The sequence below is a fragment of the Diabrotica virgifera genome, chromosome 3, assembly GCF_917563875.1.
Source record: "Diabrotica virgifera virgifera chromosome 3, PGI_DIABVI_V3a".
Lineage (NCBI taxonomy): Eukaryota > Metazoa > Arthropoda > Insecta > Coleoptera > Chrysomelidae > Diabrotica > Diabrotica virgifera.
In genome coordinates, this window is record NC_065445.1 from 2,805,583 (window position 1) to 2,831,973 (window position 26,391).

Below are 26,391 nucleotides of genomic sequence, written 5' to 3' on the forward strand. Positions count from 1 at the left end.
AACTTAATTAAAAAAATTAACTTAGGACCTTCTTATTACACGGAATGCTGAGACTTCTGGTGCTTAAATCATACCCTAAATTTCAAACCAATTGGTCAAATAGTTTAAAAGGTATTTAATTTGTTTATCCCAAATTAATTTTTTTTGCAACGCTATACTTTGGATAGTTTATGAAAGAAGAAGATTTATACTATTAATTTAATTAAAAAAAAAATGACAAAAAATAATTCTAAATACTGCAAAATTATTTTGGAAAAACATGTGAATTAAAAAAAGAGGGGGCTAACTTCGTCCCTAATTATCCTAGGGCAACTGTTTTTCTTTCTAAATGTGTATAAAAATTCAGTCTTTTTACAGTTGACCTGTAGAAAGAAAATTCAGTCTTTCCAATTATGAAAAAATAATTTTTCTACGGGTAACGGTTAAAAATTTATTCTAATTGTTTATAAGTAAGCAAAAAATCGACGTGTTTTTGCAAAATAATTTTACACTGTTTAAAATTACTTTTTGTTATTTTCTTTAATTAACTCAATAGTATAAATGTTCTTCTTCCATAAACTGTCAGAAGTGTTACTGTAACCTCATAATTTTCTGACTTATAGTTTTGCAAAAAAAAAATGAATTTGGGATAAACAAATTAAATAACTTTTAAACTATTTGAAAAATTGCTTTGAAATTTAGGGTATGATTTAAGCACCAGAAGTCTCAGCCATTCATGTAATAAGAAGGTTCTAAGTTGTTTCTTACTCTCAAATTTTTTTAAAATTCTGAATTTTTTGGTTATAGACGAAAAAAGCGAAAATTTACCGTTTTTTGATCTTTATTTGTTTATAACTATGTATATCACCAAAATCGGCTGCAGGAAACATATAGGGTATTAATATAGATGTCCATACTACTCAAAAAATTTGGTTTCGGCCTGGAGGGGGTTGTGTCACGAGAAAAATCTTATTTCTCTTGACTAATAGAAGAGTAGAATGGAACGATCATATAAGCAGAATAACAACAAATAGAGTAGTAAAGACGTCGAGACACGGTTCCCCAATAGGAAGACGAACAGTGGAAACACCACGAAAACTAAGGAACGACAACTTAATGGAGGATCATTGAAAAACAGGCAGTCATATCTACATAAAAAGAAGAATATCCTTTTATATTTGAAATTAATTTTTGCATTATATAATTGTCCAAAATTTTCAAAACACAAAATACATTTTGCTCTTCTCTTGTGGCAAAAGACATATTCAACTTTGGAATAAAAATTGATCACACATTTAAAAATTTTTCAAAAAATGTGTTGTTTCCAAAGCTTTTCCAAGCCTCCTCTGGCTCTTCAACCTTGTATCTAAGGCAAAAACTACTAAGTACCGGTCATTTTGTGTTATCATTAATTTGATAATTATTATCAAACGTGTTTTGCTGATTTTAATTGTTCCTACGCTAATTTTCTTATACATCAATCGAATGGTAAACCGATTTAAGTTGACAACTTATAATAGAAAGAAGAAATATATTACTCACGGTTTTCCATAGAGATCCCTGGCTGATGATGCACTAACCTCTATATTACAAGTTGATAATAATTTTATAATTGTATTTTGATAGTTACTGTTGAATAAACGTATTTTCGATGAGGTACATTTTACCGGCAGCATGTACTTATGTAGCCAGGACCGAACTTACTTTGGAAAGACAATGCACGAATATCGTATGGATACATGAATTGAACAAATTTATTTAAAAACATCAATAATTTATTTTATTGCGAACACACAACAAAAGACGACTTTTGCAATTTTTCTATACAGTATGTTGCAAATGTTTGGAATAAATTCGTTATTTCCTAAGTCAGTAATTTTAAGGAAAAATAATGAAAAAGGTCGATTTTTATTTTTGAATTACGATTTTTTAACATTTATAAATACAGGGTGATCAACTTCTGTGACAAAGTCCAATATGTCTGTTATTATACAATATATGAAAAAAAGTTGTTAATAAAAGTTATAGACACCTTTAATGTACACATTTTCAAATTAGTGAGAAATATACAGGGTCCTCCATAACACGGTGCCAAACCAAAGTTATGTTTTTTTAAATGGAACACCCTGTATTTTATTGAAAATCTGGTTTTTCTACATTTTTCTGATTAAAAATATATAACACTTGTCTGGGGTTATACTGAGTGTTTCAAAGTTACGAGCACTTTTATTAAAAAATCATACTGATTTGATCGCCCTGTATGTTTCTAACGGTGTAGTATAAACTTATTTTTTTACTGCTGTGGACTGTCAATTGTAAAGTAGTTTTGCAAAAACGTATAACTTTTTTATCACTACACAAATTGTATACAGAGTCAAAATGTAAATAAAAGATTTTCTTCATATTTTTAAATGGAACACCCTGTATTTTATATTATCATCGAAAAGTTCTATCAGTATACTTGCATATCTTTTAAATATTCCCTATACCTAAAGTTCTTAGTTTTCGAGATATTTTAGTTTTATTGTTGATAACATGTATTACTTAGTTATTAATAACATAAACTAATATTTATTAAGAAAACTAAATTAAATAAAAAATGATCAACTGACTTCTTATGTTTCTTATAAAAGGTGTTCAAAGTGTCATCCCATAACGTCTACACAAGCCTGGAGACGAGTTTCGAAAGCCATAGTGACGTTTGTAAGCATTTGTTGTGTGATACTTTGAAAGGCGTTTTGAATTCTTATTTTCATATCGTCAACTGTTGTTGAAGGTGTCCTATACACTACGTCTTTAATATAACCCTAGAAAAAGAAGTCAACTTTGTTTAATTCTGGTGATCTGGGTGGCCAGTGAACTGGCCCATCACTTCCTATCCATCTTTCAGAAAATAGTTCATCGCGTTCACCGTTGACAAGTGCGTTGTGGTGAGCAGGGGCTCCATCATGAAGGTACCACATATGTTGGTGGAAAAGTGCTCGTAACTTTGAAACACTCAGTATAACCCTAGACAAGTGTTATATATTTTTAATCAGAAAAATGGAAAAAACCAGATTTTGAATAAAATATAGGGTGTTCCATTTAAGAAAACATAACTTTGGTTTGGCACCGTGTTATGGAGGACCCTGTATATTTCTCACTAATTTTAAAATGTGTACATTAAAGGTGTCTATAACTTTTATTAACAACTTTTTTTCATATATTGTATAATAACAGACATATTGGACTTTGTCACAGAAGTTGATCACCCTGTATAATACTAGTGACGTCACGTAATCGATGATTTTTTTAAATGAGAATAGGTGTCATATGCCAGCTCATTTGAAAGGCTATTCAATTCTCTATTTAGTAATATAAGCGTTGACATAACTATTTATACAGGGTGTCTAAGAAAAATTATTTTGAATTAAATTAATTCACACAAAAAGAAGAATTTATGTAATTTAATTAATTCAAAATACATTCTACTGCTGCCAGAAAACAGAAAAACTGTTTATTTCATAAATAAACATTGATTTTCGCTTAAATTCAATGTTCAAACTGCCAGGAGCCAAATAGGTGACAGCTTGAATGCTGAAATTAAGCGAAAAGCAATGTTTATTTATCAAAAAAGATTTTTTCTGTTTTCTGACAGTAGTAAAATGTATTTTGAATTAAATAAATTAAATACATACATTCTTATTTTTGTGTCAATTAATTTATTTCAAAAAAATTTTTCTTGGACACCCTGTATAAAAATAATTATGTTAATGTTTCTATTACTCAATAGAGAACTGAATAATCTTTTAAATGAGCTATCGTATACCATCGTAATAAGCAACGTCCCCCCCTCCCCCTTTTCAACGACGTAGTTTATGGATGTTCCCAAACAGGTTAAACTGTTTTGGGGTTGATGAACAGAAATACGCCATCAGAACTGACTCCCAGAGCACTTGGTACCCATGATAACTGCTAAGGAACGTCATCTTCTAGAATTTCTAAGGTTATCGGCACTGAATACATGCAAATAGATTACAAGGCGGTTTTTGGGATCGCTGAATACGAATACGCCATCAGAATTGACCCCCGGATCACATAGTGCCCAAGGTCACTGCCAAGGCATGTTATCTTCTTGAGTTTGGAGGGTTTTTGGAAACCAGGTGCGCCGAGGCTGGTTCTGATGGCGTATTCTTGTTCAGCAACTCCAAAAACACCCGAGTAACAAAACCCGGTCCTTATTATGTTTATTTTGATGTTTATGCACTTTTGGATACATTTTATACATTTTAAAATGCAAGTATGCATTTGCACCCATCCTGAACACAATGCAAAAAGTTGCGTCTCTAGGTGCTATATTTAAAAATCGATTTATTTTTGCTAAATGCCTTGGTTTTTAAAAATATTATTTAACTTTTAAAAATACAGAAAACATAGCTTAGCGCCAATCTACAATATCACCTACTGTACCACTTTTTTGTATAACAACATATTGACGATTCCTCAAAAAGAAGACTAAAATTCTGCAACATTATACACACCATTAAAAAGTCCCATAAATCAACAATAACACGGTTACTCCAATCCAAGAAGACAGTCGTTCGTGAAATTGCGTGGTTCCACTGTTGGTTTCTTTCTGCACGTATGAACCATTAATATTAAACGCTGCTAATTACATTACGAAGTCTGCTTAAAATGCATCAACTCTTCATCCGAAATAACTTTCTTTTGTTTAGATCCAAACCAGACGGCGAAGAGTCGTCGAATCGAAGAAAGTGACGAAAAGTATTAACGGTTTTTGTATCGACAGTTTGATATGTGGTCTTTTTGTATCTGTGTTTGTCTCTTTTTAGCTTTCGGTGTTAGTTTAACCTATAGAAAGGGTAAGTTGTTTTGTATTTTGTGTCTCAAAAGATAAATCAATAAAAAAATGACCTGGAAACAGTAGATTAAGTAGTTCACTCTTCAGATATTATTTATTTACTAAGCTCAATAGACCTCGAAGGCCTAGTGCTAAAATACAATTAATATAATACTTATAAATTACAAAACTTGTATTAAGTGGGGTAGCTTATTGCCCAATCATGCTCCTTGCCTACTAAATTGACTTACTGCTTTCCTCATTCATCTCTGTTTATTACTCTTTCTTCCATTTTCATTACAGCAACAATTGTGGCCCAATCCCATGTAAACACAATACTAAATTAAACATGCAGCAAGAAAACAGTTTCAGAACCTTGCTCTTTCTTCCCTCATCAATTCCCTCTTTTCTGAGGTCTTCCTGTACGCTATCAAATCATCTTTGTCTGGGTCGTTCTTTCCTTCCTTTCGTGATTAGACCCAGTTTTAGGATGCTACTCTCTCACACTCTCTATGCTTTTAGGAAGTCACTGATACTTGGTGCATTATATAGTTCCTCTAGCTCCCTGTTTGTTCGTCGCACCCTACAGTACCTGGCCAAATTATTAGGCCAAGCAAGGAAAAATTTACTATATGAAGTTATTTCTCTCATGATTATGAATATATTTGAAAAAATATTGGTTTGTTCCATTTTTGTGAATATTAGCTCTTAGCCAAGCCGCACACCAAAGAAACATGAAACGAAAAACATGAAACATGAAACGAAAAACATGTTTCATGAAAAGAAAACACTGCTAAACAAATCTCAAAGTCCGCCTACCAATGAAACGAGTGTGATTCATGCTCATGACACATTTTTATTTTCGGAGAGTTTCATAAATGGCCGGACATATATTTGTTTAGCAGTGGTTTATTTCCATGAAACGTAATTTACGTTTCATGTTTCTTTGATGTGCAGCCTGCCTTAAGGTGCGTATCCATTAGGTTCGCTGCTCCGCGCTCGCTGCAACTATTCCAATCGATACGGCATGCGCTCCTTTACATATAAAGGTGCGTATCCATGACATTCGCCGCTCCTGCTCCACATTATAATGGATACGTTGGCGCTCCTTGACCATGCAACAGTGCGTGCTCCGCCTCGGCGCTGCAATCAGTGGCGGTTTATATGTAGAGGAGCACATACCGTATCGATTAGAGCAGTCGCAGGGAGCGCGGAGCAGCAAATCTAATGGATACGCACCTTAAAGTTAATACATATTCACAAAAAAGGAACAAAACGGTATCTTTTCAAATATTCATAATCATGAGAGAAATAACTTCATATAGTAAATTTTTCTTTGCTTGGGCTAATAATTTGGTCAGGTACTATATCTTCTACCGTGTTTTTGCATCCATATATAACTTTATTAAACATATTCCTTTTCCATCTTTCAAATTTCTCAGTATTTGATAACAAGTATCCAACAGAGCAAAACCTCTGTAATTTTCACATGCCAATCCATTCCTTTTTTATACAGTGCATTCGTAAAGTGTGCAAACGGTCTATTATCTCATGACTTAATTATTTTCAGAGTTAAAGCTCTGCCTGGTCGATTGTTATTTTTAAATTACGATTTTTTTACGTATAGTACATAATAGTGATTATTCTAGTGTATTATTCTATGTAAGTAAGGTATGCTTTATTGTCATAAAATTTTACCAATGTGTGGACAAAGCTTATACAAAATAAAAAAATACAATAAAAAACAAAAAATAATAAAAAACTACAGACAAAACAATTAAAGAAGGATGTTTCGGACAGATTAGAAGCCTTCAAGTTATGGGCCTACAGAAGAATATTAAGAATAAGTTGGGTGGATACAGTCACGAGTATCGAGGTGTTGAGAAGAATGGGAAAAGATAAAGAGGTTTTAAATACAATTAAAATAAGAAAACTGCAATATCTGGGACATGTTATGAGGGGCGAGCGTTATAACTTGTTACAATTAATAATACAAGGAAGAATACAGGGTAGAAGGAGTCGCGGAAGAAGACGCATCTCCTGGTTAAACAATTTGAGAGCTTGGTTTAACTGCACTTCTGTTGATCTCTTTAGAGCAGCGGTATCGAAAGTGCGAATTGCCGTGATGGTTGCCAACCTTCTTAGAGGAGATGGCACATGAAGAAGAAGACATAATAGTGACGTCATCGATTTGGGCGTAGTGACGTCATCGATTTGGGCGTAATGACGTCATCGATGATTTTTTTAAACGGGAATAGGGGTCGGGTGATAGCTCATTTGAAAGGTGATTCAATTCTCTATTCAGTAATATAAACATTAACATCATTATTTATAAAGGGTGAAAAAAAAGAATGTGTGTGTACTTTGTACGCACGTAAGAGTATATTCTTCTATTATATAATAGGTAATTTAAACGAAGTAAATATACTTAAAAGGTTATTTGTACTTATTTTATTTAAAAATCAAACTAACTTTCTTATCTACCACTTTCAAAAAAGTAGAATATCTTCAAAAATTATATAATAATATACTTACAATCATAAAATCTATAAAAAAAAAAATAATAACTTGCTTGGGGCTTGAACCCACTTCACGTCTACCGCGCCGTACGAAAGTTGACGGCATTTCAAACTGCACCACATTCGCGTATACGTCATGTGGGAATATACACAAACTAAACATTTACACCATAAATTTATATGAATTTATAAAATTATTAGTTTGATTTTTGTCGAAATAAAATACAACAAAATATAGAGTAAGAAAACGATATATGAGATGAAGATTTGTAGAAAGTTTGTTCGTAATCAGATTATGTAAATTAAAGCATTGCCTACTAATAGGTAACTACATTATTTTGTTTACATTTTCCAAATAGATAGGTATTTCCAACTGAAACATTTAGAATTACGTACCTGCGGCTTTTCAAAACTATTTAAAAAGTCACTATAATTATAAATTTGATTTTATTTCTGTCCACACATCAATAAAAACTAATATTATACAATATTTTTGTTTACCGATAACCTCCATACTGAACAATTATTGACAGATCATTTCAAAATTTCAACACCCAATCAGAGCCCGTATAACGACTAATACCATGCGCATGCGCGCACACCGACCGCGCAAATTTTACCCTCAATCGATTCGCCGCTAAAGAAGAATATTTTCAATAATTGACGCAAAAAGAAGAATGTATGTAATTTATTTAACCTAAAATACATTTTACTGATGCCACATATAATAAAATAAATAAACATTGCTTTTCGCATAAATTAAATGCCGAACAGCCACACACCTGTCTCTTGACAGTTTGAACATTTTATTTAAGCGAAAAGCAATCTTTATTTGTCAAATAAACATTTTTTTTATTATATGTGGCATCAGTAAAATGTATTTTGAGTTAAATAAATTACATACTCGTACATTCTTCTTGCGCCAATTATTTTAATTCAAAAATTATTTTTTGGCCAGCCTGTATACAGAATGATGTTAATGTTTATATTAGTGAATAGAGAATTGAATCACCTTTCAAATGAGCTACCACACGACCCCTATTCCCATTAAAAAAAATCATCGATGACGTCATTACGTCCAAATCGATGACGTCACTATTATGTACTATACGTCAAAAAATCATAATTTAAAAATAAAAATCGACAATTTTTTGATTTTTTGTTTTGTTGTTTTAATTACGTTTTTGTATTGTTGTTCGTTTTTATTCTTATATCTCCTCTTTTCTGATATCAATGACTTTATTTCCTGTGTTATCCATTGTTTGCTTTTACTGGATGTATCGTCCTCCAGTTGTTGTTGTATAATATTCCTCAGGATCTTCTCTCCATTTTTCTGCAGCGTTAAGTTGTCCATGTATTGCCACTTTTAAGCTTTTGCTGAAATATGTAAACTTTTGCACATTTCGTATAGCGCCAGGGGGAGAAAACGATGTTATTAAATCATCTTCGTTTATTGCCATCAAAGTACATGGTATCTTTATACGCTAACCACTTAAAGTTGAAAATAAACAGGAAACATTCGTTGGCTTTTCCGTGTTTGAATTTGGATCAGTGTTTGACGAAGCAGGGATATTTCTAAAATGTTTTATTTCAGATGAAGACTTTCCATTCAGCGCCATCTATTACGATCCAGCCACGAAACACCCGATGCGCATAACCTCAATCGAAAACATGTTGATCAGCAATAAGTATTCGACCAAGACGAATTTCCTTTCGCCCAAGAAACGACTGAGAAGAATCGGTTTTAGGAGCAACGGTTGCACGTGCCAAAGCTTTCTCAACTGCGGATGCTGTCTTGGGATAAATTTAAACCTATTTGGGTTCAACAGAGAAGGTAAGTTACAGTTACAGAGAAGTTACAGTTGCACTAAGTTTACAATGATGATGATGATTATGCTAGTAGATACTAATTTAGTTTTTAAGACATAATTCAACCTTCGAAAGTGGAAAACGTTGGGGTATGGAGAAAAAGATATATTTAAGATATTTAAGAACTAAACTCACATTTTTTTTTTAAATCCAGAAGATAGAAAAGTTACGAATAAAAATTCTAATATCCTTCTAGGATTCAATTCAGAAACATACTCACACTATACGATAGACGATACGAGTATACACACAACCAAATTTATATGGAATCACCATGTATTTCAAAGTAATATTTATTTCTTTTTAAAAAACTTGTTATTGTTGCGAAGAACAAAGGTTTTTATTGAAAATAAACAAATCTATAAGACAATCAGATAGTGCTACCGGGTACGGTATAGGTTATTTGCTTGAGTTGCAAATTGAACGAAAATAAATAAACTAACTTTTGCGCCCAAAAACGAAAATATGGGGGCCTTATGTGGGGTTATAGAACTTACAACGGGGAAAGATTATTGGTCTCGTGGAGCAAGTAATGTTCTCAGAGGGACATAGCTGTAGAACTAGACGTAACACAGGGCGTTCTGTCCAAAACCTATGCTAGGTAAGAGGACTAGGAAAGCTCAAAAATAAAGCAAGGGGAAGTCGCCAAAAAGTAATAACGACTCGCCACGATCGTTTAATTGTCCATTCAGCTGGAAAACACCCCACTATTTCTCACCTTCAGCTCCAAAGGCAGCTTTTGGAAGCTACATGTGTAACTCTTTCAGTTGAAACGATAACAAGAAGAGTTCGTGCCAACAAGTATACAGCAGGAGACAGTTATGGGTTCCCGAGTTATCCAGGCAGCACAATATTGATCGTCTAAATTGGTGTTTTCTCCACCAAAACTGGAACATTGGGAATTGACAAAATGTGCTATTTTCAGAAAAAGTCAGAATTTGTGTACAATCAGATGACCTACGAAATCGTGTACTTAGAGGTCGAGGAAGACAAGCAAGAACGAAAACTGTCAGATCTGTTCACAAATATACAAGAGGAGGTGTAATGTTCTGGAGAGGAATTGTGATCCGTAAAAACTCCTTTAATTTTCATCCAATCAAATGTAACTGCTCACAGGTATGTTGATAACCTGCAGTTAGGCTCTGGAGAGGTGCAACAAGAGAAAATTTAAATTTCTTGCATGATAATGAATCTCCACATACCATTAGAGTGACTACGAGACATCATTGAAGCAGAAGGTATCCCTTGTTTGGAGTGGCCTGCTTGCTCACCCGAGATTAACCCTATAGAGAATTTGTGGGATATGTTTAAAAGAAAAATTAGAGCTCGCCAGGATAATCCACAAAACACCTCACGGCTAGTACAAGTTGCTCTTGAAGGATGGGCTACCACAAAAAAGGTTGATAATTTGATTAGGAGTGTGCCCACGCTGAAGCTTGCATAAGGACTAGAGGTGATAACACTGACTACCAAAAAAATCACAAAAAAAAATAAAAACAATTTAAACATTATTCGTTTTACATTGCAATATTTTTTGTGCTATTGACTTTAAAACAACTAATTTCAATTTGTTTATCTTCTTCTTCTTCTTCTTGTAATAGGACTATGTCCTGTTTCTTCTGTTACAGTCTTTGCTGCGATCCGGAGCTCCAACTCTCGTACCATCGTTTTTTGGGTCTTCCTATGGGTCGCTTGGTGTTGGGCTTCTGTGTTTTCGCCCAATGCGCCATACGTTCAAAGTCCATGCGATCTACGTGGTCTCTCCACATGCGTCGTCGCGCTCTTGTCCATCTCACTACGTCTTGAACGCCTAGCTCTCTCAATGTGTCTTCGTTTCGTATTCTATCTCTGAGTGTGATACCTCTTATGGATCTTAGGGTTTTCATCTCTGTTGTTCTCATTATTTGGTTGGTCTTTGTTGTCTCGGCCCTTGTCTCAGCTGCGTATGTCAGTACGGGTCTAACACATGTCTTATAAATGCGGACTTTGCTTTCGGTGCTCATATATTTATTCCGCCAGATTATATCCCTCAGGAAACCAGATATTCTCGCTGCTTTCGTTGCCTGCTGTTTTGATTCTTGCCACAGATGCCTGTCGCTAGATATTTCCACACCTAAGTATCTACAATCCATTACCTGTTCGATTATGTCGTCCACTACTAATTTACATCTAACTGGGTTCCTGGATATTACCATCGATTAGGTTTTCTCTTTGGATAGTGTCAGGTTATACTTTTCGGCGGTTATTTTGAATTTTTGTAGTAGGCGTTGTAAGTCATCTTCGTTTTCGGCTATTAAGATTGCATCATCTGCGTAGCAAAGTATTCTCATGGTTCGGTTACCCATTTTGTATCCCTGATTCATTATGTTAACACTACCTATAACTTCATCCATTATTAAATTAAATAGGCATGGACTGAGGATGTCCCCTTGTCTAATGCCTGCATTGATTTTGATTTCTTCCTTGAGCCCGTGTGTGGTTTTAATTCGTGTTTTGTTGGATCTATTGAGCTCTTTGATTATGTTTCTATACCTCTGACCTATGTTTTTCTTTTCAAGGATAGTGAGCACGTCCTTTAATCGTACTCTGTCGAATGCTTGTTTCAGATCTACAAAGCATGTGAACATGGGCTTTTCGAATTCTATTGATTTCTCAACTAATTGTCGCATTATGAAAATAGCGTCTATTGTAGATCTGTTTGGGCGAAAACCCTGTTGTTCTTTCGATACACCGGCTTTCTTATATATTTTTTGAGATAGAATTTTTGTCAATAGTTTTGATGTAGAATTGAGTAAGTAGTGTAATTCCTCGGTAGTTTGTAGGATCTGTCTTTACGCCTTTCTTGTAGATGGGTATTGTTATACTCTCTCTCCATTCCTCTGGTACTGTCATGTTGTTTACAATTTTTTGGAATAATGTTGTTATTTCTTCTATTATTTTTGTACCTCCGTATTTAATTAATTCATTTGGTATATTATCCGGACCTGGTGATTTTCTATTTTTTGATCTTTTGATTGCTTCGTTTACTTCTTCTTGGGTGATGTTGTCATTCTCTGTTTCTTCTTGGTGAATGTTTTGTAGGTCATTTATTTGCACTTCATTATTATCGTCGTTATCGTCTTTGTATAGATTCTCGAAATGAGTTACCCATTCTTCTGGTTTTATTGCGTTAATTTGTAATTCTTTGGTAACCGGCTTCTTCCTGTTCCTCAACATGTTCCATACCTTCCTTTGACCTCCTCGTAAATCATGTTCCATGTCATTTGAGAATTTTTCCCAATATATTTGTTTTAGATCTTTGATTCTGTTGGTTGTTCTATTTCTTTCTGATTTATATCTTTGATACTCTTCTAAGGACCTATTGTTAATATATCTTATGTATGCATCTTTCTTCTCTTTTGCTAAATGTTTGACTTCCTGTGTGAACCATGGTTTTTGGTTTCTGCCGCTGTTTAAGTCAATTGTTCTTTCTCCAATGGCTTCTTTTGCACTACTAGTTATATGATTTTTTATTTTTTCCCATGCTTCGTTTATATTTGTTTACAATATAAATAATTAGTGTTTATATAATTAGTGTTTGTAATTTGTTTGTTAAATACTTTATTGTTTTATTTAATTGTTATGTATTTGTTATCAAATGGCTTTAAAATAAATATTGTTTGATTTCGTGTGTTCGTTTTTTTTAAATTCGCACGAAATAATAAGAAATATCAGATGATTCCATATAAGTTTGGTTGTGCGTATTGCTTGAAACTTAAGTACAAAATATTCTACACTACTTTAAAAGCAATTTCGTATTAAGAGAATTTGAACGTTGAAAACTTTATGCACGAAAAGTTTGTGATCATTTATTTTTATTGTAGGATGTATGAATTTTACTTATGTTCCTGAAAATTTTGGTATCAACATGGACGTCTTTATGAATAACAAAAGCATTTATTCCAATGCATTTTCAGGTGAGTTTAAAATATTAGTAAGTTAGTACATAGTAATAAATAAATTAGTAAGTTAACAGTTCTCTCCTAACATGCTTACAGGTACCCCACTATCATTTCTCGATACAATGTGTTAAATAGAAGTGAGTCGCCCACGGGCCCACGTTTTCTCAACTGTCATCAATACGACTAACTTCACGCGTAACTTCGATACGAGAATTTTAAAAAAGTATGCATTGAAATCCAGATCCCGTAATTTTTTGAGCGTTATAAAGTGTAGAGTGTGTTGAGAAAACCTGGCGTGCCCTTAGAAGTAGATAGGACGAATAAGCGCAAGAGATCTTAAGGCTGTATGACACTATGCATTTTCTTGTATCATTTCTAATATCGTTTCTGATATGTCAAAAAAATGTATAGTGTCATACACAGATACAAGAAACGATATCAGAAACGATACAAGAATTTGTGTCAGGCACAGATTCTTGTACAATAACTGCGCCAATTTCTGCGCAAAGAGCAAAAACGTAAAACCTGCTGGTAAAACTTCTAAATGTCATAATGGCGGCTGAAAATGAGATCATATGATTTATGTCTTGATGAATTTATTTGTGTTTTGTAGGTATTATTTAATAAATATTTTATTGATACTTAATATACCGTTTGGTATGGACTACTGTTCTACTAATAACCATATATTTAGAATAACTTTGGGGCATAATTTTTTAATAGAGGAAAATACAATAGTTCCAATTTGGATCAAACTGAAGATAATTATAATGCAAATATGTTAGCACAAATATCAAAACAAAATAAAAAACACAAATAATCAACAGTCAACGTAAAAATTCTAGTTATTATAACATTAAAATATTTGTTTTTAAAAGTTTATAAATTTTATAAAATCCTTAAAATCAGCTGTAGACGCAGTACTACCATACCAATGTAACGTGACAGGGTGACAAACAAAATTTCGACCAATCACGTGCCGAATTTCATACAGTTTTCGATACAAGAACTTGCATAGTGTCATACAGGGCACAAATGTACGTACAAGAAATGATACAAGAAAATGCATAGTGTCATACAGCCTTTACAGTCAGTACGTGCAGCCGGTATGCTCGGTCTATGTAATATATACGTATATAAGTCTATGATAAAACACACCTTACTATTTTTAAGAATTATTTCCGGCAACGTTATTATAAAATGTAATTTTCTATTACAATCAATTATGGCCTAATCCCATATTAAACATAATATTTAAATATTAAACAGTTTTACTTTGTTATCGCATTTATCAACACTCTACACCGCGTAGGTATTCATTATTCAGTTTTTTTTTCGAGAATATTGATTGATCGAACAAAAAGTAACTTGAAGTGGAGTATTAGACATAGCAGATTAAAGTCTTGAAAACTTATTAAAATTTTGACCCCACCGTTAATCGATGCGATGTCGGTAAATGAATTATCCACACGGGAAAATCGGTGTTAAAAAAATTAGATCAACCGTGAATAAAAAAAGCATAAAAAGATATATCGGAGACAAAAACATGCAAAAAAGTTTGCCACTCATACTTCATACCCCCTGGATTTTTCCTTCGAAGACATAAATATCTGTTTGAACTGACATGAACTGAAAATTCTCAGATACAGAATCCACCATTATAATAAAAATTAAAATGGTAAATAATTATTTAAATCTGAAACTTTTCTTGTTGGAAATTCTTTCTGGTACATCCTTAATCTGCGACTTTTACAATTTATAAGACAGCAAACGACGAATATAGAAAACAAAAAGGACTCTACTTTCTACTATATGCAGTCACAATCTGTTTTCATTCTGCTTATTAAGAATCTGTACGTCGTAACAACGTTTGTAAAAAATTTGTATCAAGTCGACGGTATGTAAAAATTCGATAGATCAGAGTGTCTGATTGGCAAAAATCAAAATGCGTTTTAAAGATGACGAGTGCATCTATGGTATGTAATTTTTGTGTTTTTGCCATTTTTTTTTATTCTAATGAGATCAATATAGGTAATGTAACAAAAGAGTACTTTTGACCCACCCCCGTATAACGGTTCCCACCTCGAACGTGTTGGAATATTCTGGAGAGAGCACAACATGTACTGAAAGTGGCGAAGAGGGGGGAAGCGGTACGTGGAAGGTCAAGCGAAAACGAGAGATGGCGAGTCCGGTATTTTCGAGAATAAGTTATTTCATATAAAAGCGAAAAAACGATGATATTAAGTTAGTATATAAGATAAATTCAATCTGTAAAATTGTATAAATAAGATAAATTCAATCTGTAAAATTGTATAAATAAATTCGTATATAAACGAACCGCTCGTTTTATTGTTACAGTAAAACCGCTACAATAATTTACCATTTCCATTGGCCAGTCACTATGGAATTTCCATTTTTAGAGCCTAGTCTTCAAAACATATATCGAATTTCTATTGTGAATTTTAACAACAAATATGAGGCATTTGAAATATCCCCAAAAAACGCTGAATTTAAACTTTCACATGACAAACGATCTAAAACGTTTAAAACTGCTTTTTTTCGATTGCACAAGTACGTTTTTCGACATTACACAACTTCAGCTACAAATTCCAGTTTCCGTGACGTGAGATCATTTGGAATGTGAAAATTTAAATTTACCGTTGTTTAGGCATATTTCAAGTGCCTCAGTATAATTGGACTATTAATAGACTTCAGAGCAAGACATTTACAAGTCGAAAAAAAATTTTGCTTTGGAAAAGAATTCTTTGGGTAAATAAGGGGCCGTCCATTAATCACGTGATGTTTTTGAAGTTATACTTCTTTAGGCTCGATTGAGATTGAGGGTGAATTTATATTGATCTGCGCGCATGCGCACACCGACAGTATGGTATTAGTCGTTATACGGGCTCTGATTGGGTGTTGAAATGATCTGTCAATAATAAATAATTGTTCAATATGAAGGTAAACAAATGTATAATATATTAGTTTTATTGTTGTGAGGACAGAAACAAAAAAGTTTATAATTGTAGTGACATTTAAATAGTTTTTAAAAGCAACAGGTACGTAATAATTGTAAATGTATCATAGGTACCTACCTATTTGAACCTACCAAAATACATAGTATGTAATACTTTTATTTACATAATTTGATTACCATCAAAATTTCTATCAATGTTCACCTAATATATTGTTTTCTTACTCTATGTTTTGTTGTATTTTTTCAATTCTAAATCATTTCAATTCAAAATCAAAATAATTTAATTTAATTCAAAAATGTCAAAAGCTTAATCCGTTTAGTTAGTCGCTCTTCGCACATAATGACACACTGCCTCCGTGGCGAAGCGTTTAAGGCGAATGAACCCCAATATACCAACCGCGCTGATAGTTGGTTCGAATCCCAATAAAAACTTTTATTTTTTTATTTTTTTTTTATACATTTTATGATTGTAAGTATATTTAGTATATAATTTTATTTTCAGAAAATACGTATTTAGTTAAAAAAATTTTCGACAATTAATGTTCAGAAATCATTTGTGGCATTTTTAATGTGTTTGTGTGTGTTTTATTCTTTTATTATTTTAATTTTTGGCACTGTTTTAATAAAAATGTTTGAGAAGTAGTAAGTATAAATTAGTTTAATATTTAAATAAAATATAAATAAAAAGTATATTAATTTCGTTTAAATCATATAATAGAAGTATAACTTCTTACGTGCGTACAGAGTACACACACATTCTTTTTTTTGGCATTTTTTAACCCCCCCACCACCTTGGTGATACATTGTGAGGTTTAAGACCTCCTATATCACGTGTATTAAGACATTTCATGATTTTTTATAGACCCCTCCCCCCTTTCTAGCCTCACGTGATTAATGGACAGCCTCTAATGATTTTTTAAAAACTAAACGATGCAGGAAATACCTAATAACTAAGATAAGAAAAAACCACCAGTTTGTTTTAAAAAAAAATTGAATAAATATATCTTTGGCTATGTTTAAAAAGAGTCTTTTTCAGCTAAAAACCCTCCACCGCTCTGTATACCAATACCGATTCCCTACATACCTCTACAAATCGAAACCTGTGCGAGACTATTCGACATCTACACACCTGGCTCGAATTTGCACATGTGCCTGGACTTCGAAACCAGGATTCTACGAACCACTGTGTTGGTTCTACACTTCGATTGTATACGAATGGGGCTGGATGGCTTTGCACTGTTAAAACCTGAAGACGGAGGGGGACTCCCGGGTCCAGCTATAGTTGTCGAAGAGGAGGATATTGATGTGTATGATGAGGTGACAGAGATTAAATATAAAAATCATAAGTCTGTGCATTAATAAAAAGTTTTATTTTTTACTTGTAGGTTTATTGTCCTTTTCTAATCGTGATAAATATACATCCATAGACATATTATAATATCTAGACTATACCATTAAACAGGTAAATCAAAAAGGGCGACACTCTATCACCCAAACTGTTCACCCTAGTTTTGGAGGACTTTTTAAAAACCTAAATTGGAAATATAAGGGAATAACCATCAATCATAGTCATAGTCATCGGTACCTCGTAATCTACAATTTGCGGATGACATAATCCTGATAGGTACTGACCTAGAAGAACTACAAACCATGCTTTAAGAACTGCAAACCAAATCTTCTAAAATAGGACTGAAAATGAATTTAAACAAAACAAAAGTCATGCACTCCGAAGAAACCATGACAATAATAAACAACAAAGTTATAGGAAACGTTGAAGAATACTTAGGACAAAAAATAATACTAAATAGGGAAATTCAAACGGAAGAAATAAAAAGAAGAAAGTTAGCATGGGCAGCATTCGGCAAAGTGCCGAATTCTTTAATAATTGGTTTTATTCTCTTGAGAAGTTCTTAAGGCCATCGTTCGCAAATATTTTACGGCTATCCCTACTTTTTTTGTCTTTACACGGCAAATTACGTGTAGTAAAATTCGCACTGGTATGGATATGTAAACATTACTAGTATATCATTCTACTTGACAATGTCATCATTAACTTTATAGAGATGGCTTTTGAATGTTCTTGGATAACTGTTATTTGTATAATTGCAAATTATTAATTCAGTTAATAAATGTGATAATTTTTTCACTAACTATGTATTCAGTGATTGTAATAATTTATATGTACAACAAAAACTAATACTCAATGGAGAAAAGAGGACAAGTGTTAAAGTGATTTTTTAATATTATATTGTTACTTTGGAACACTTACAATTTTGAATAACAAAAAAATACTTGGATCACAGAATATATCTTGATGTATTCTCTGCTTGGATCTTCCATAAATAATAAACAATACATAACTTTTTATTAAGTTCACGTATTAAATCAATTATTTATCAAATATACTATCAATATTATTTAATCAACAACTCAAAATATTCCCGATGCCATGTCAAATATTTAAAACTGTCACTGTTTTGTCATCATATTCTATTTGACTCAGTGCTTGTATGACAAAGATAGCGAATGTTTCGATTTGGAAAATTTCACCACGAACATGGTGTCCATTTTTTTCGAATCCTGAAAAAACCAATAAATATTTTTTAAAAATTTAAATGCAGAATGAAAGACTATATTATTATCGAGGGCCGAAAGTCCCTTAGAATAAATAAAAAGTTTCTTTTGAATGAGATATTTGAAATTAAAAATCACACTACATTTTCTCTTAGTTTTTCACCCCTGTAATTTATTAAAATAAACATTAAAGAAGTTTTCAGAGACTTTCGGCCCTCGGTAAGAACGTAATCTTTCATTCTGCGTTTAAATTTTTCAAAAATACTTATCAGTTTTCTCAGGATTCGAAAAAAATGAATCCCCATTTGAATAGCATTGCAGCCGAAAATATGTACCCATCCCCTTAAACTATTCACAGGTAGCAGAGATATAGGTTGTTATGACATTAAGCAGTGGAGGGAAAATTGTTCAATTTCATTAAATATGAGGACTTAGTCATCACTTGAAAAGGTCACAACATCAATGTTTCGGAATAAAAAAGAAATTTTGCCGATTAACTCTTTCAGTATAAAAATTAAAACCATAACTGGAGAATTTTACTCTCAATTTATGAAAACTGAACACAAAAATGTATTGTTGACAAGAACATTAGTAGCTATCTTTGAAGTGTTGGAACATTCACTCTATTTTCCAAATTTGGCTAGCTAAAACTTATCTCTTTTGATCCAGTCAAGAAATCATGACAGTCAAGAAACCGTGGCCTAAGTATTGAGTAAATGTCTATTTAGGGTCGTTCCATATATTATAATTCATAATTCAATAACTTACCCCTTTGTCTAGAGGTCCTCCAAAAATGGTGAATGGTAAACAGTCTGTAAGAATGAGAAAAGTGATATTTGGATCCAGTGTTGCCCTTGGAGGTACTCCCGGCAGATGGTAAGAGCCAATGATAATCTTCATCCTGGAAATAAAAAAAAATCGTTGACAAACAATAAAGACATGAATTCGCATAAATAAATACCTACACCAAAGAACATTATTCAAATGAAGACAGATGGATGTAAACATCCACGAAGAAAGATGTGCAAAAACTGTTATAAAAGCAGTAAAGAGCATGGGGCCAATATGTAAAGAACAAAACTAAAAAGGTACCTTTTGTAAAAGTTGTGGAAACAAGCCACATTTGTGCATACCTTGTTTTAATGAACTTAAACTTATTAAAAATTAAATATGGTAAGATGCTTGTTAATATGTTCATTTGTTAAATAAAGAGTATTTTAAAGCCAGAACCCTTTTGTACTATGTTTTTATAGGGATCATGTTTCAATAGAGACCACATTTAAGCTTCTCATGAAAAAATCTAAGAAATTGTATGTGCAGCATATTACGTAGCTTCTAGGCTGTGTTGGTCCATTTCGACAACCGTACATAGTTAAATATGCTCCAACAGCTCAGTAGTTATCAGAAAATAATTATGTTAACCCCATGGGACAAACATAGCCTGGTGAGGAGAGATATATGTGTTGGCCCCATCGGACCAATGTGGTCTGTTGAGGCAGCATCAGTGATGGTTGTATAGGACCATGATAACAGTGTATGTCCAACTTATAAGTATGGATTGTTTCATTCATTACCTGTTTTTAAAGCACTTGCATCTTTTTGTTTTATAATCATAAAAGTTTGCTTATGTACTGAATATGTTGAAACATTATTCAAGATTTTGCAAACAGAAAAATATATAAATTAAAAAAGCAGAGTCAATCAGGAACAGGTAGGTGAAGGGCAGCTTTATGAAAAGAAATAAATACATCGTTTTCAGCATTGTTTTATAAAGTACATTGTTCATTTTAGAAAAACATGAATGGAAGAATAGGTAGGTAGATATTTCTAAAATTAAGCAAGAATCAGAATGATATGGGAATAATACTGTTGACAAATACTTCAGGAAATAGGGTAGAATATAATACAAGTTGGATAATTCATTAAATTCTTTATTATTCTCAGAATTTAAGATCTTTGCAAATCATGATTTAAAAATCACTCACCCATGTTCTAGGCCGTTTCTGTAGCTGTCAAATTGTCGACATCGCCGGTTTCTTCTCATTTTTTACAAGTTCTTCAGGAAAACTGAAAGAATGACAGCTGAAACGGCTGAAACCTGCTGAAACTGAAATCGACTGAAAACTGAAATGTTTCCAATGTTTCACGTCATTTGCGTTAAAGAAGAAGAACTTAACCACACTGTCTGACAGTGACAGCGACAGCTTTCTTACAGAAATGGCCCGGCTAGTTTGTTTACAAATTCATATGGCCTAGATTTATAATATCTTTGATAATAATATTATTATAAAGCAATTTACAAAATGTCTTTCAAAAAAGGTAAGTTTTAATTTATTTTTTGTATATATATACTAAGGATTTCCACAGTGTTCACTGTATTCCTTCACTCGACAGTTCTCTCCAGTTATTTCTGTTTTGCCAGTCCCCTTTGTTCAGACTTATTCTTTCCAATGCTTCATCTCATAAAAGATTTCAGGGTCTGCCTTTTTTCCTTCTTCCTATCGGGCTCCACTCTGTTATTCTGTTTATCCAGCGTTTTTCGTCTGCTCCTCTTACATGTTGGTCTCCCTACCAGGTTAATCTCTTCTGTTGGATGTAGTCTTTTAAATCTGAGTTCATTCCCATTATTTTCTTAATCTCTGTTATTTATTCTATTTCTTGTTACTCTGCAGCTTCTCCTTAGGAATTCCATCTCTGTTGCTCTTATTTTGTTTTTAGTTTGCTTGTTTATTATCCAATTTTTACACCCATAAGTTAAGATACTTCTTGTCATGGTGTTATATATTCTTCTTTTTGTTTTTATATTGATGTACTTATACCAATTACCGGGTTTAATTTTCGTATGTACCTAAAGTCCATTCATTTTACAAATTCCCAACTGTAAAGAAACACGCATGGAAGCTAAACATGGTCTTCCTGAAGTATATCTTAAAAACCAACACGCTATCTACAATTTGAATGTGCAGACTGGCCAGTTTGGACCTGTAAAATGAGAATCCGCCTTGTTTAGGGCAATAAATTACATTTAACCGCTTAACGTGCTTACCCGAGTTAACTCGGTTTTAAACTACGTTTCTATTTTCACTTAACGGAGTTAACTCGTGTTTAAAATATTTTTTTTCAATTCAATTCAGTTTATTGATGTCAATATACAAAGTATTTACATAAGTCAAAGTCTGTTAAAATGCATCATTGAAATACATTGGCAAGCTAACTCTTAATAAGTAAAATCTATAAAATTTTATCACCTAGTCTAAATACTTAACACAAAGTTAGAATATTAGCATAAAAACACAAGAGCACACAGAACATTTAAGAGAGCTGTAGGACTATCACCACAGGGTAGCCCCGAGATATTCCTCCCGAGAATAGTAAGCACTCACCAAAAGAAGTTCTTTGATTTTTATTTTGTATGTATCTAAGGGCAGTTCTCGAATTATTAGGGGTAATTTATTAAAGAAATGTACAGCCAGACATGATGGGCTATCTCTGCACCTCTCCAGCCTACGAAACTTTGGGGCAAGGTTCCCTCTAAAGCGTGTGTTAATATTATGAATCTGTTCATGAGTCTGGAATTTATGCATATTGCACTTTACATATATAAGATTATCATATATATACTGGCAAGGTAATGTTAATATTTTCCAATCTATAAAAACTTGTCTGCAATCGGCTCTATATGGCAAGCCTGCGACAATGCAAATGGTCCTTCTCTGCAGTCTGAATACATCCTTCGCTCCTGCACTATGGCCCCATGCTAGAATAGCATAGGAGATATGTGAGTGACACAAAGAAAAATATGCCTGCTTTAGTATGGAAGCGGAAGCACAGGATGAAAGTCCACGAAGCAAAAATGTATTTGATGATAGCTTTGCCACTAAAGAGGTGGTATGAGCATCCCATATCAGACCAGGGTCCAGCAGAACACCAAGAAATTTAGCACAGGATGCATTGTCCAGTACATCAGGAATATTTCTAGTTGAAAAAAGTAAGGACTGTGTTTTGGTTGTATTGAGAAACAGCCTATTAGAATGGAACCATTGTTCTGCCTCCGACACTGAACCCCACGAACTCCCCACTGCTGTTACCAAATCCTTACTGCAGGATGAGATTGTTGTGTCATCTACAAAGAGAGTGAAATGCGCAGTTTGACATGAAAGTGGTAAATCATTGATGTATATCAAGAATAATAAGGGACCCAACACAGAGCCCTTAGGAACTCCTATGCGCAAGCATCCTCTCTCTGATTCAACACCTGCAAATCTCACCCTCTGGAAACATTTGTACGATATATAAGGCACCTACGTGTTTTAACTCCTCTAGCGCTAAATAACGGTATCCCCACTTGCCTGGGCACCCGTACCTATGGGCGGGGGAGCCGTGGCCCCCCTAGCTTTTCGGGTGCTTTAAACTATATATGGTTATCCAAAGTATACGAAATGTAATCTGCAACATCTTCACGTCTGGCCACCCCTAAAAATTTTTATATGAGCGCCCGTGCCCTCTTGTTTTCTCGTTTCTAATTTTAAACTTTCTACGATCGACTGCCGACTGGGGTGGGATCACGATGAGTAGAATTCTATTTTGCTGACTTCACGTTCTGCCCTGACTGTGACGTACCTCTGTGTGTAACCCCTTGTTTTAGAGTGTGTCACACTGTTAGCAATATTTAACAGTATTATACTTGAATAATTGCGATTTTCTTCTCTTACTTGTAGTATTTTGTATGTAAAAAGTTACGACCGAGTTAACTCAGGTGAGCGCATGAGGGTATTTGTTATCTTATATTTTTCTAATAAAATATGCGTTTTTTTACTTTAGATTATATCTAGTGACAATAGTCTTGTTCGTAGTTTATTTTACTGTAATAAAATAAATAGGTAATTTTTTGACGTATTTTTGCAAATAAATGTGTGCGTTAAGCGGTTAACAGCCTCTTGCCAAATGAGATGGCGAATAGTAATACATGCGTTTGTTTATAGTTGGGAATTTGCTATTTGAATGTGGTTTAGTCTCTTGTTTGTCCTAGTCTATTTTTTTTTTATAAATATCTTCTTTAGTAGCTCATTTGCCCCCCCCCTGACCCTGAAAATGAGTCAAATTTACAAAAAATACATCAATTTTATTACTATAATATTGTATAATTTATTGTATATATTATAATGCTTGCTCCCCCCACCCCAATCAAAATTTCAAATGACATCCCTGGTTTCACATTGTGAACCCAAAATACTTGTACTTGTCTCTTTCTTTGATTTGTTTACCTTTGTTTATTTCCAACTGTTTTATTTCTGTATTCTCTGTTTTTAGGTAGTCAGCTTTCTTTAGGTTTATTTTATTTCCATCCTACCCCCTCTGTGGCTCAGTGGTAAGAGCACCTACCTTTGGATCAAAAGGTCCGAATGGTCGTGAGTTCGAATCTCACCAGGGTCAGAAATTTTTCGTTTATTATAAATTAATAAATGATAGTTTCTGTCCTGGTGGGATCAGTACTCACCGGAGGGACCCCAGACGTTCGGATACAATTAGCGTCTCTTTGCGAAGCCAATGACGTTGACTTTGCAAAGTAACAAGACACTTACTCAACACACACACTACACATTACTCCCCTGAGTTAGTGATAAGTTATAGTCACACATTTCCACAGTTACATTAGTCCACATTAGGCAAACACACACATTTCCATCCCATTGTTTGTACGTCGGAAGAATGAAAGAATACCCATGAACGAACATATAAAACACGCTGTATTTTCCTGTCACCGTGTCACAAAGAAAATTGCCCAGCGCAAGCACATGTAATAATAATTATTACATGTACTTGCGCTGGTCAATTTTTTGTGTGACACGGTGACAGGAAAATACAGCGTGTTTTATATGTTCGTTCATGGGTATTCTTTCATTTTTCCGACTTGTATATAATATCCTTTGTATATTTATTATTTGTGTTATACTAAAATCATACTTTTTATTTTTAGGAGTCGATCCCAAAGTTTTCAGAGCTATTCAACATGTCAATGTTGAACAGCTTGCCAAATGTACTGAGCAAGAAATCCGGCCAGTTCTACCATGTCTAGTTCGAATGGGTTTGATATCGCCCCTTGATACCTCCAAAAAGTGCATGAACATGAAAGTTACTATTTTAACAATAGTCTCAGGCATGGAATTGGTGAATTCTATTGTTGCTCTACTTTCAATTGATTTTCACAAATTAGAAATTGACGTAAAGAAAGAACAGCAACTTAGACAGAAGGGTAAGTATAAAATGTATCTTTGTGGGCTACTAGATCGATGTAAATCTTTCTTGTAGTGCCTATCCGTTTCGGATGTAGGCGACCATTATGGCAATCTGTACTTGGCACACTGCTGCTCTAAAAAGATTTGTGGCTGTTGTGTTGAACCATGTACATAGATTTTTCAGCCAGGAGACCTTTTGCCTTCCAGGTCCTCGTTTTCCTTCTACTTTTCCCTACAAGATTAGTTGCAGCAGTCCATATCTTTCGCTGTTCCTCGTGATGTGACCAAGATATTCGATTTGGGCTGTTTTTATTGTAGTTAACAGCTCTTTTTTCCTTTTGAATTCTCAACAAAACACCCTGATTAGTAACTTGGTCGGTATAAGATATCTTCAGTATTAGACGATAAGCCACATTTCAAAAGCCTCAATTTTCTTGCAGGTGGCGTCTGTGAGAGTCCACAACTCAACTCTGTACAGCAGTATAGGGAAAACTATGCATACATATTAACATGTTAAATGTAATGTTAGGAGCAAACTGTAGTCTTTGTTAAATTATTTACTTCTTCTAAAGGTGCCTATCTTCTAGTGATGTTGGCGAACACATTAACCCATCTTCTTCTAATCAGATCCTCGTCTCCTATATCCTTTCTCCTTCATAATCAGATCAAAGCTTTACAAATAAATGATATAAAATTTTGAAAAACTTCCATACAGTTATTGTTAGATTTATGATTCAGGATCCAGATTTAGCAATACAGCTCACACTCTCTCTAAGGGGAAAATTGACTCACCCCAGATACCTATGGTATCAACAGGATTGAGCTCTGGTGGGACTCTTTCCATGTTATCGAGCCCTAGGTGACTTGGGTACTGAACAAGATTATTAGTAGTGATATGCTGAAAATCTTAGAGTGGTGCAAAGCTAATCATTTGACATTTAATTTTTCAAAAACCAAATTAATTTCTTTTAAGAATGATCTAAACATTCTAAACAACATTACTCTGGGTAATGAAGGCATTTGTTCTGACACTGTTAACAAATTTTTAGGTCTCTATATTGACAATAAACTTAAGTTTGAGCAACACACTGTATATTTAAGCAAAAAGATATCATCGGGTTGCTTTGCTGTCAAATCAGTTGCATACCATTTGGATTTCAAGATTGCAAAAAGTGTTTATGTGGCCCTGATTGAATCTAATTTGAGATACGGTATTGCCTTTTTTGGGGTAGCTGTTCTCTTCATCATTTCAGTAGAATCTTTATGCTACAAAAGAGAGCACTTAGATATTTATGCAAGGTCAAGTTTGGTACATCATGCAGGCCTCTGTTCCGGAAACATGGTATCTTGACACTTCCCTGCATATATATCGTTGAATTAGCGTGCTTAATGTTTAAAAAACATAAAGAGGATATTCGGACAGATTCCCTTTATAACACTCGTCTAACTTACGTTA

General features: G+C 33.6%; 3 protein-coding genes across 3 annotated transcripts in view; 2 read left to right on the top strand and 1 right to left on the bottom strand.

Annotated features, from left to right (window-relative positions):
* LOC126881770 (uncharacterized) overlaps positions 1-20,801 on the bottom strand; it is a 44,675-nt gene extending 23,874 nt beyond the window's left edge. The window contains exons 1-2 of the mRNA XM_050646250.1: positions 20,685-20,801; positions 19,468-19,600 (exon numbers count right to left, since the gene is read on the bottom strand). Coding sequence (XP_050502207.1) covers positions 19,468-19,600; positions 20,685-20,743 — 192 coding nt within the window. The 5' untranslated portion in view covers positions 20,744-20,801. The remainder of the gene's footprint in view (positions 1-19,467; positions 19,601-20,684) is intronic.
* LOC126881768 (uncharacterized) lies at positions 4,646-17,503 on the top strand. The gene is made up of 4 exons (XM_050646249.1): positions 4,646-4,841; positions 8,933-9,172; positions 13,071-13,163; positions 17,162-17,503. The coding sequence occupies exons 1-4, from the start codon at positions 4,775-4,777 to the stop codon at positions 17,482-17,484; spliced, it is 723 nt and encodes a 240-aa protein (XP_050502206.1). The 5' UTR covers positions 4,646-4,774; the 3' UTR covers positions 17,485-17,503.
* An 84-nt stretch (positions 20,802-20,885) lies between the features above and the next one.
* LOC126881762 (integrator complex subunit 2) overlaps positions 20,886-26,391 on the top strand; it is a 53,765-nt gene continuing 48,259 nt past the window's right edge. The window contains exons 1-2 of the mRNA XM_050646239.1: positions 20,886-21,018; positions 24,677-24,952. Coding sequence (XP_050502196.1) covers positions 21,003-21,018; positions 24,677-24,952 — 292 coding nt within the window. The 5' untranslated portion in view covers positions 20,886-21,002. The remainder of the gene's footprint in view (positions 21,019-24,676; positions 24,953-26,391) is intronic.

Excerpts from the sequence above, each read along its gene's own strand:
- LOC126881768 (XM_050646249.1), top strand. The coding sequence starts at position 4,775 with ATGTGGTCTTTTTGTATCTGTGTTTGTCTCTTTTTAGCTTTCGGTGTT. Across the intron at positions 4,842-8,932 it reads TAGTTTAACCTATAGAAAGG|ATGAAGACTTTCCATTCAGC; the intron begins GTAAGTTGTTTT and ends GTTTTATTTCAG. Across the intron at positions 13,164-17,161 it reads TTATTCCAATGCATTTTCAG|CTAAAAACCCTCCACCGCTC; the intron begins GTGAGTTTAAAA and ends AGTCTTTTTCAG.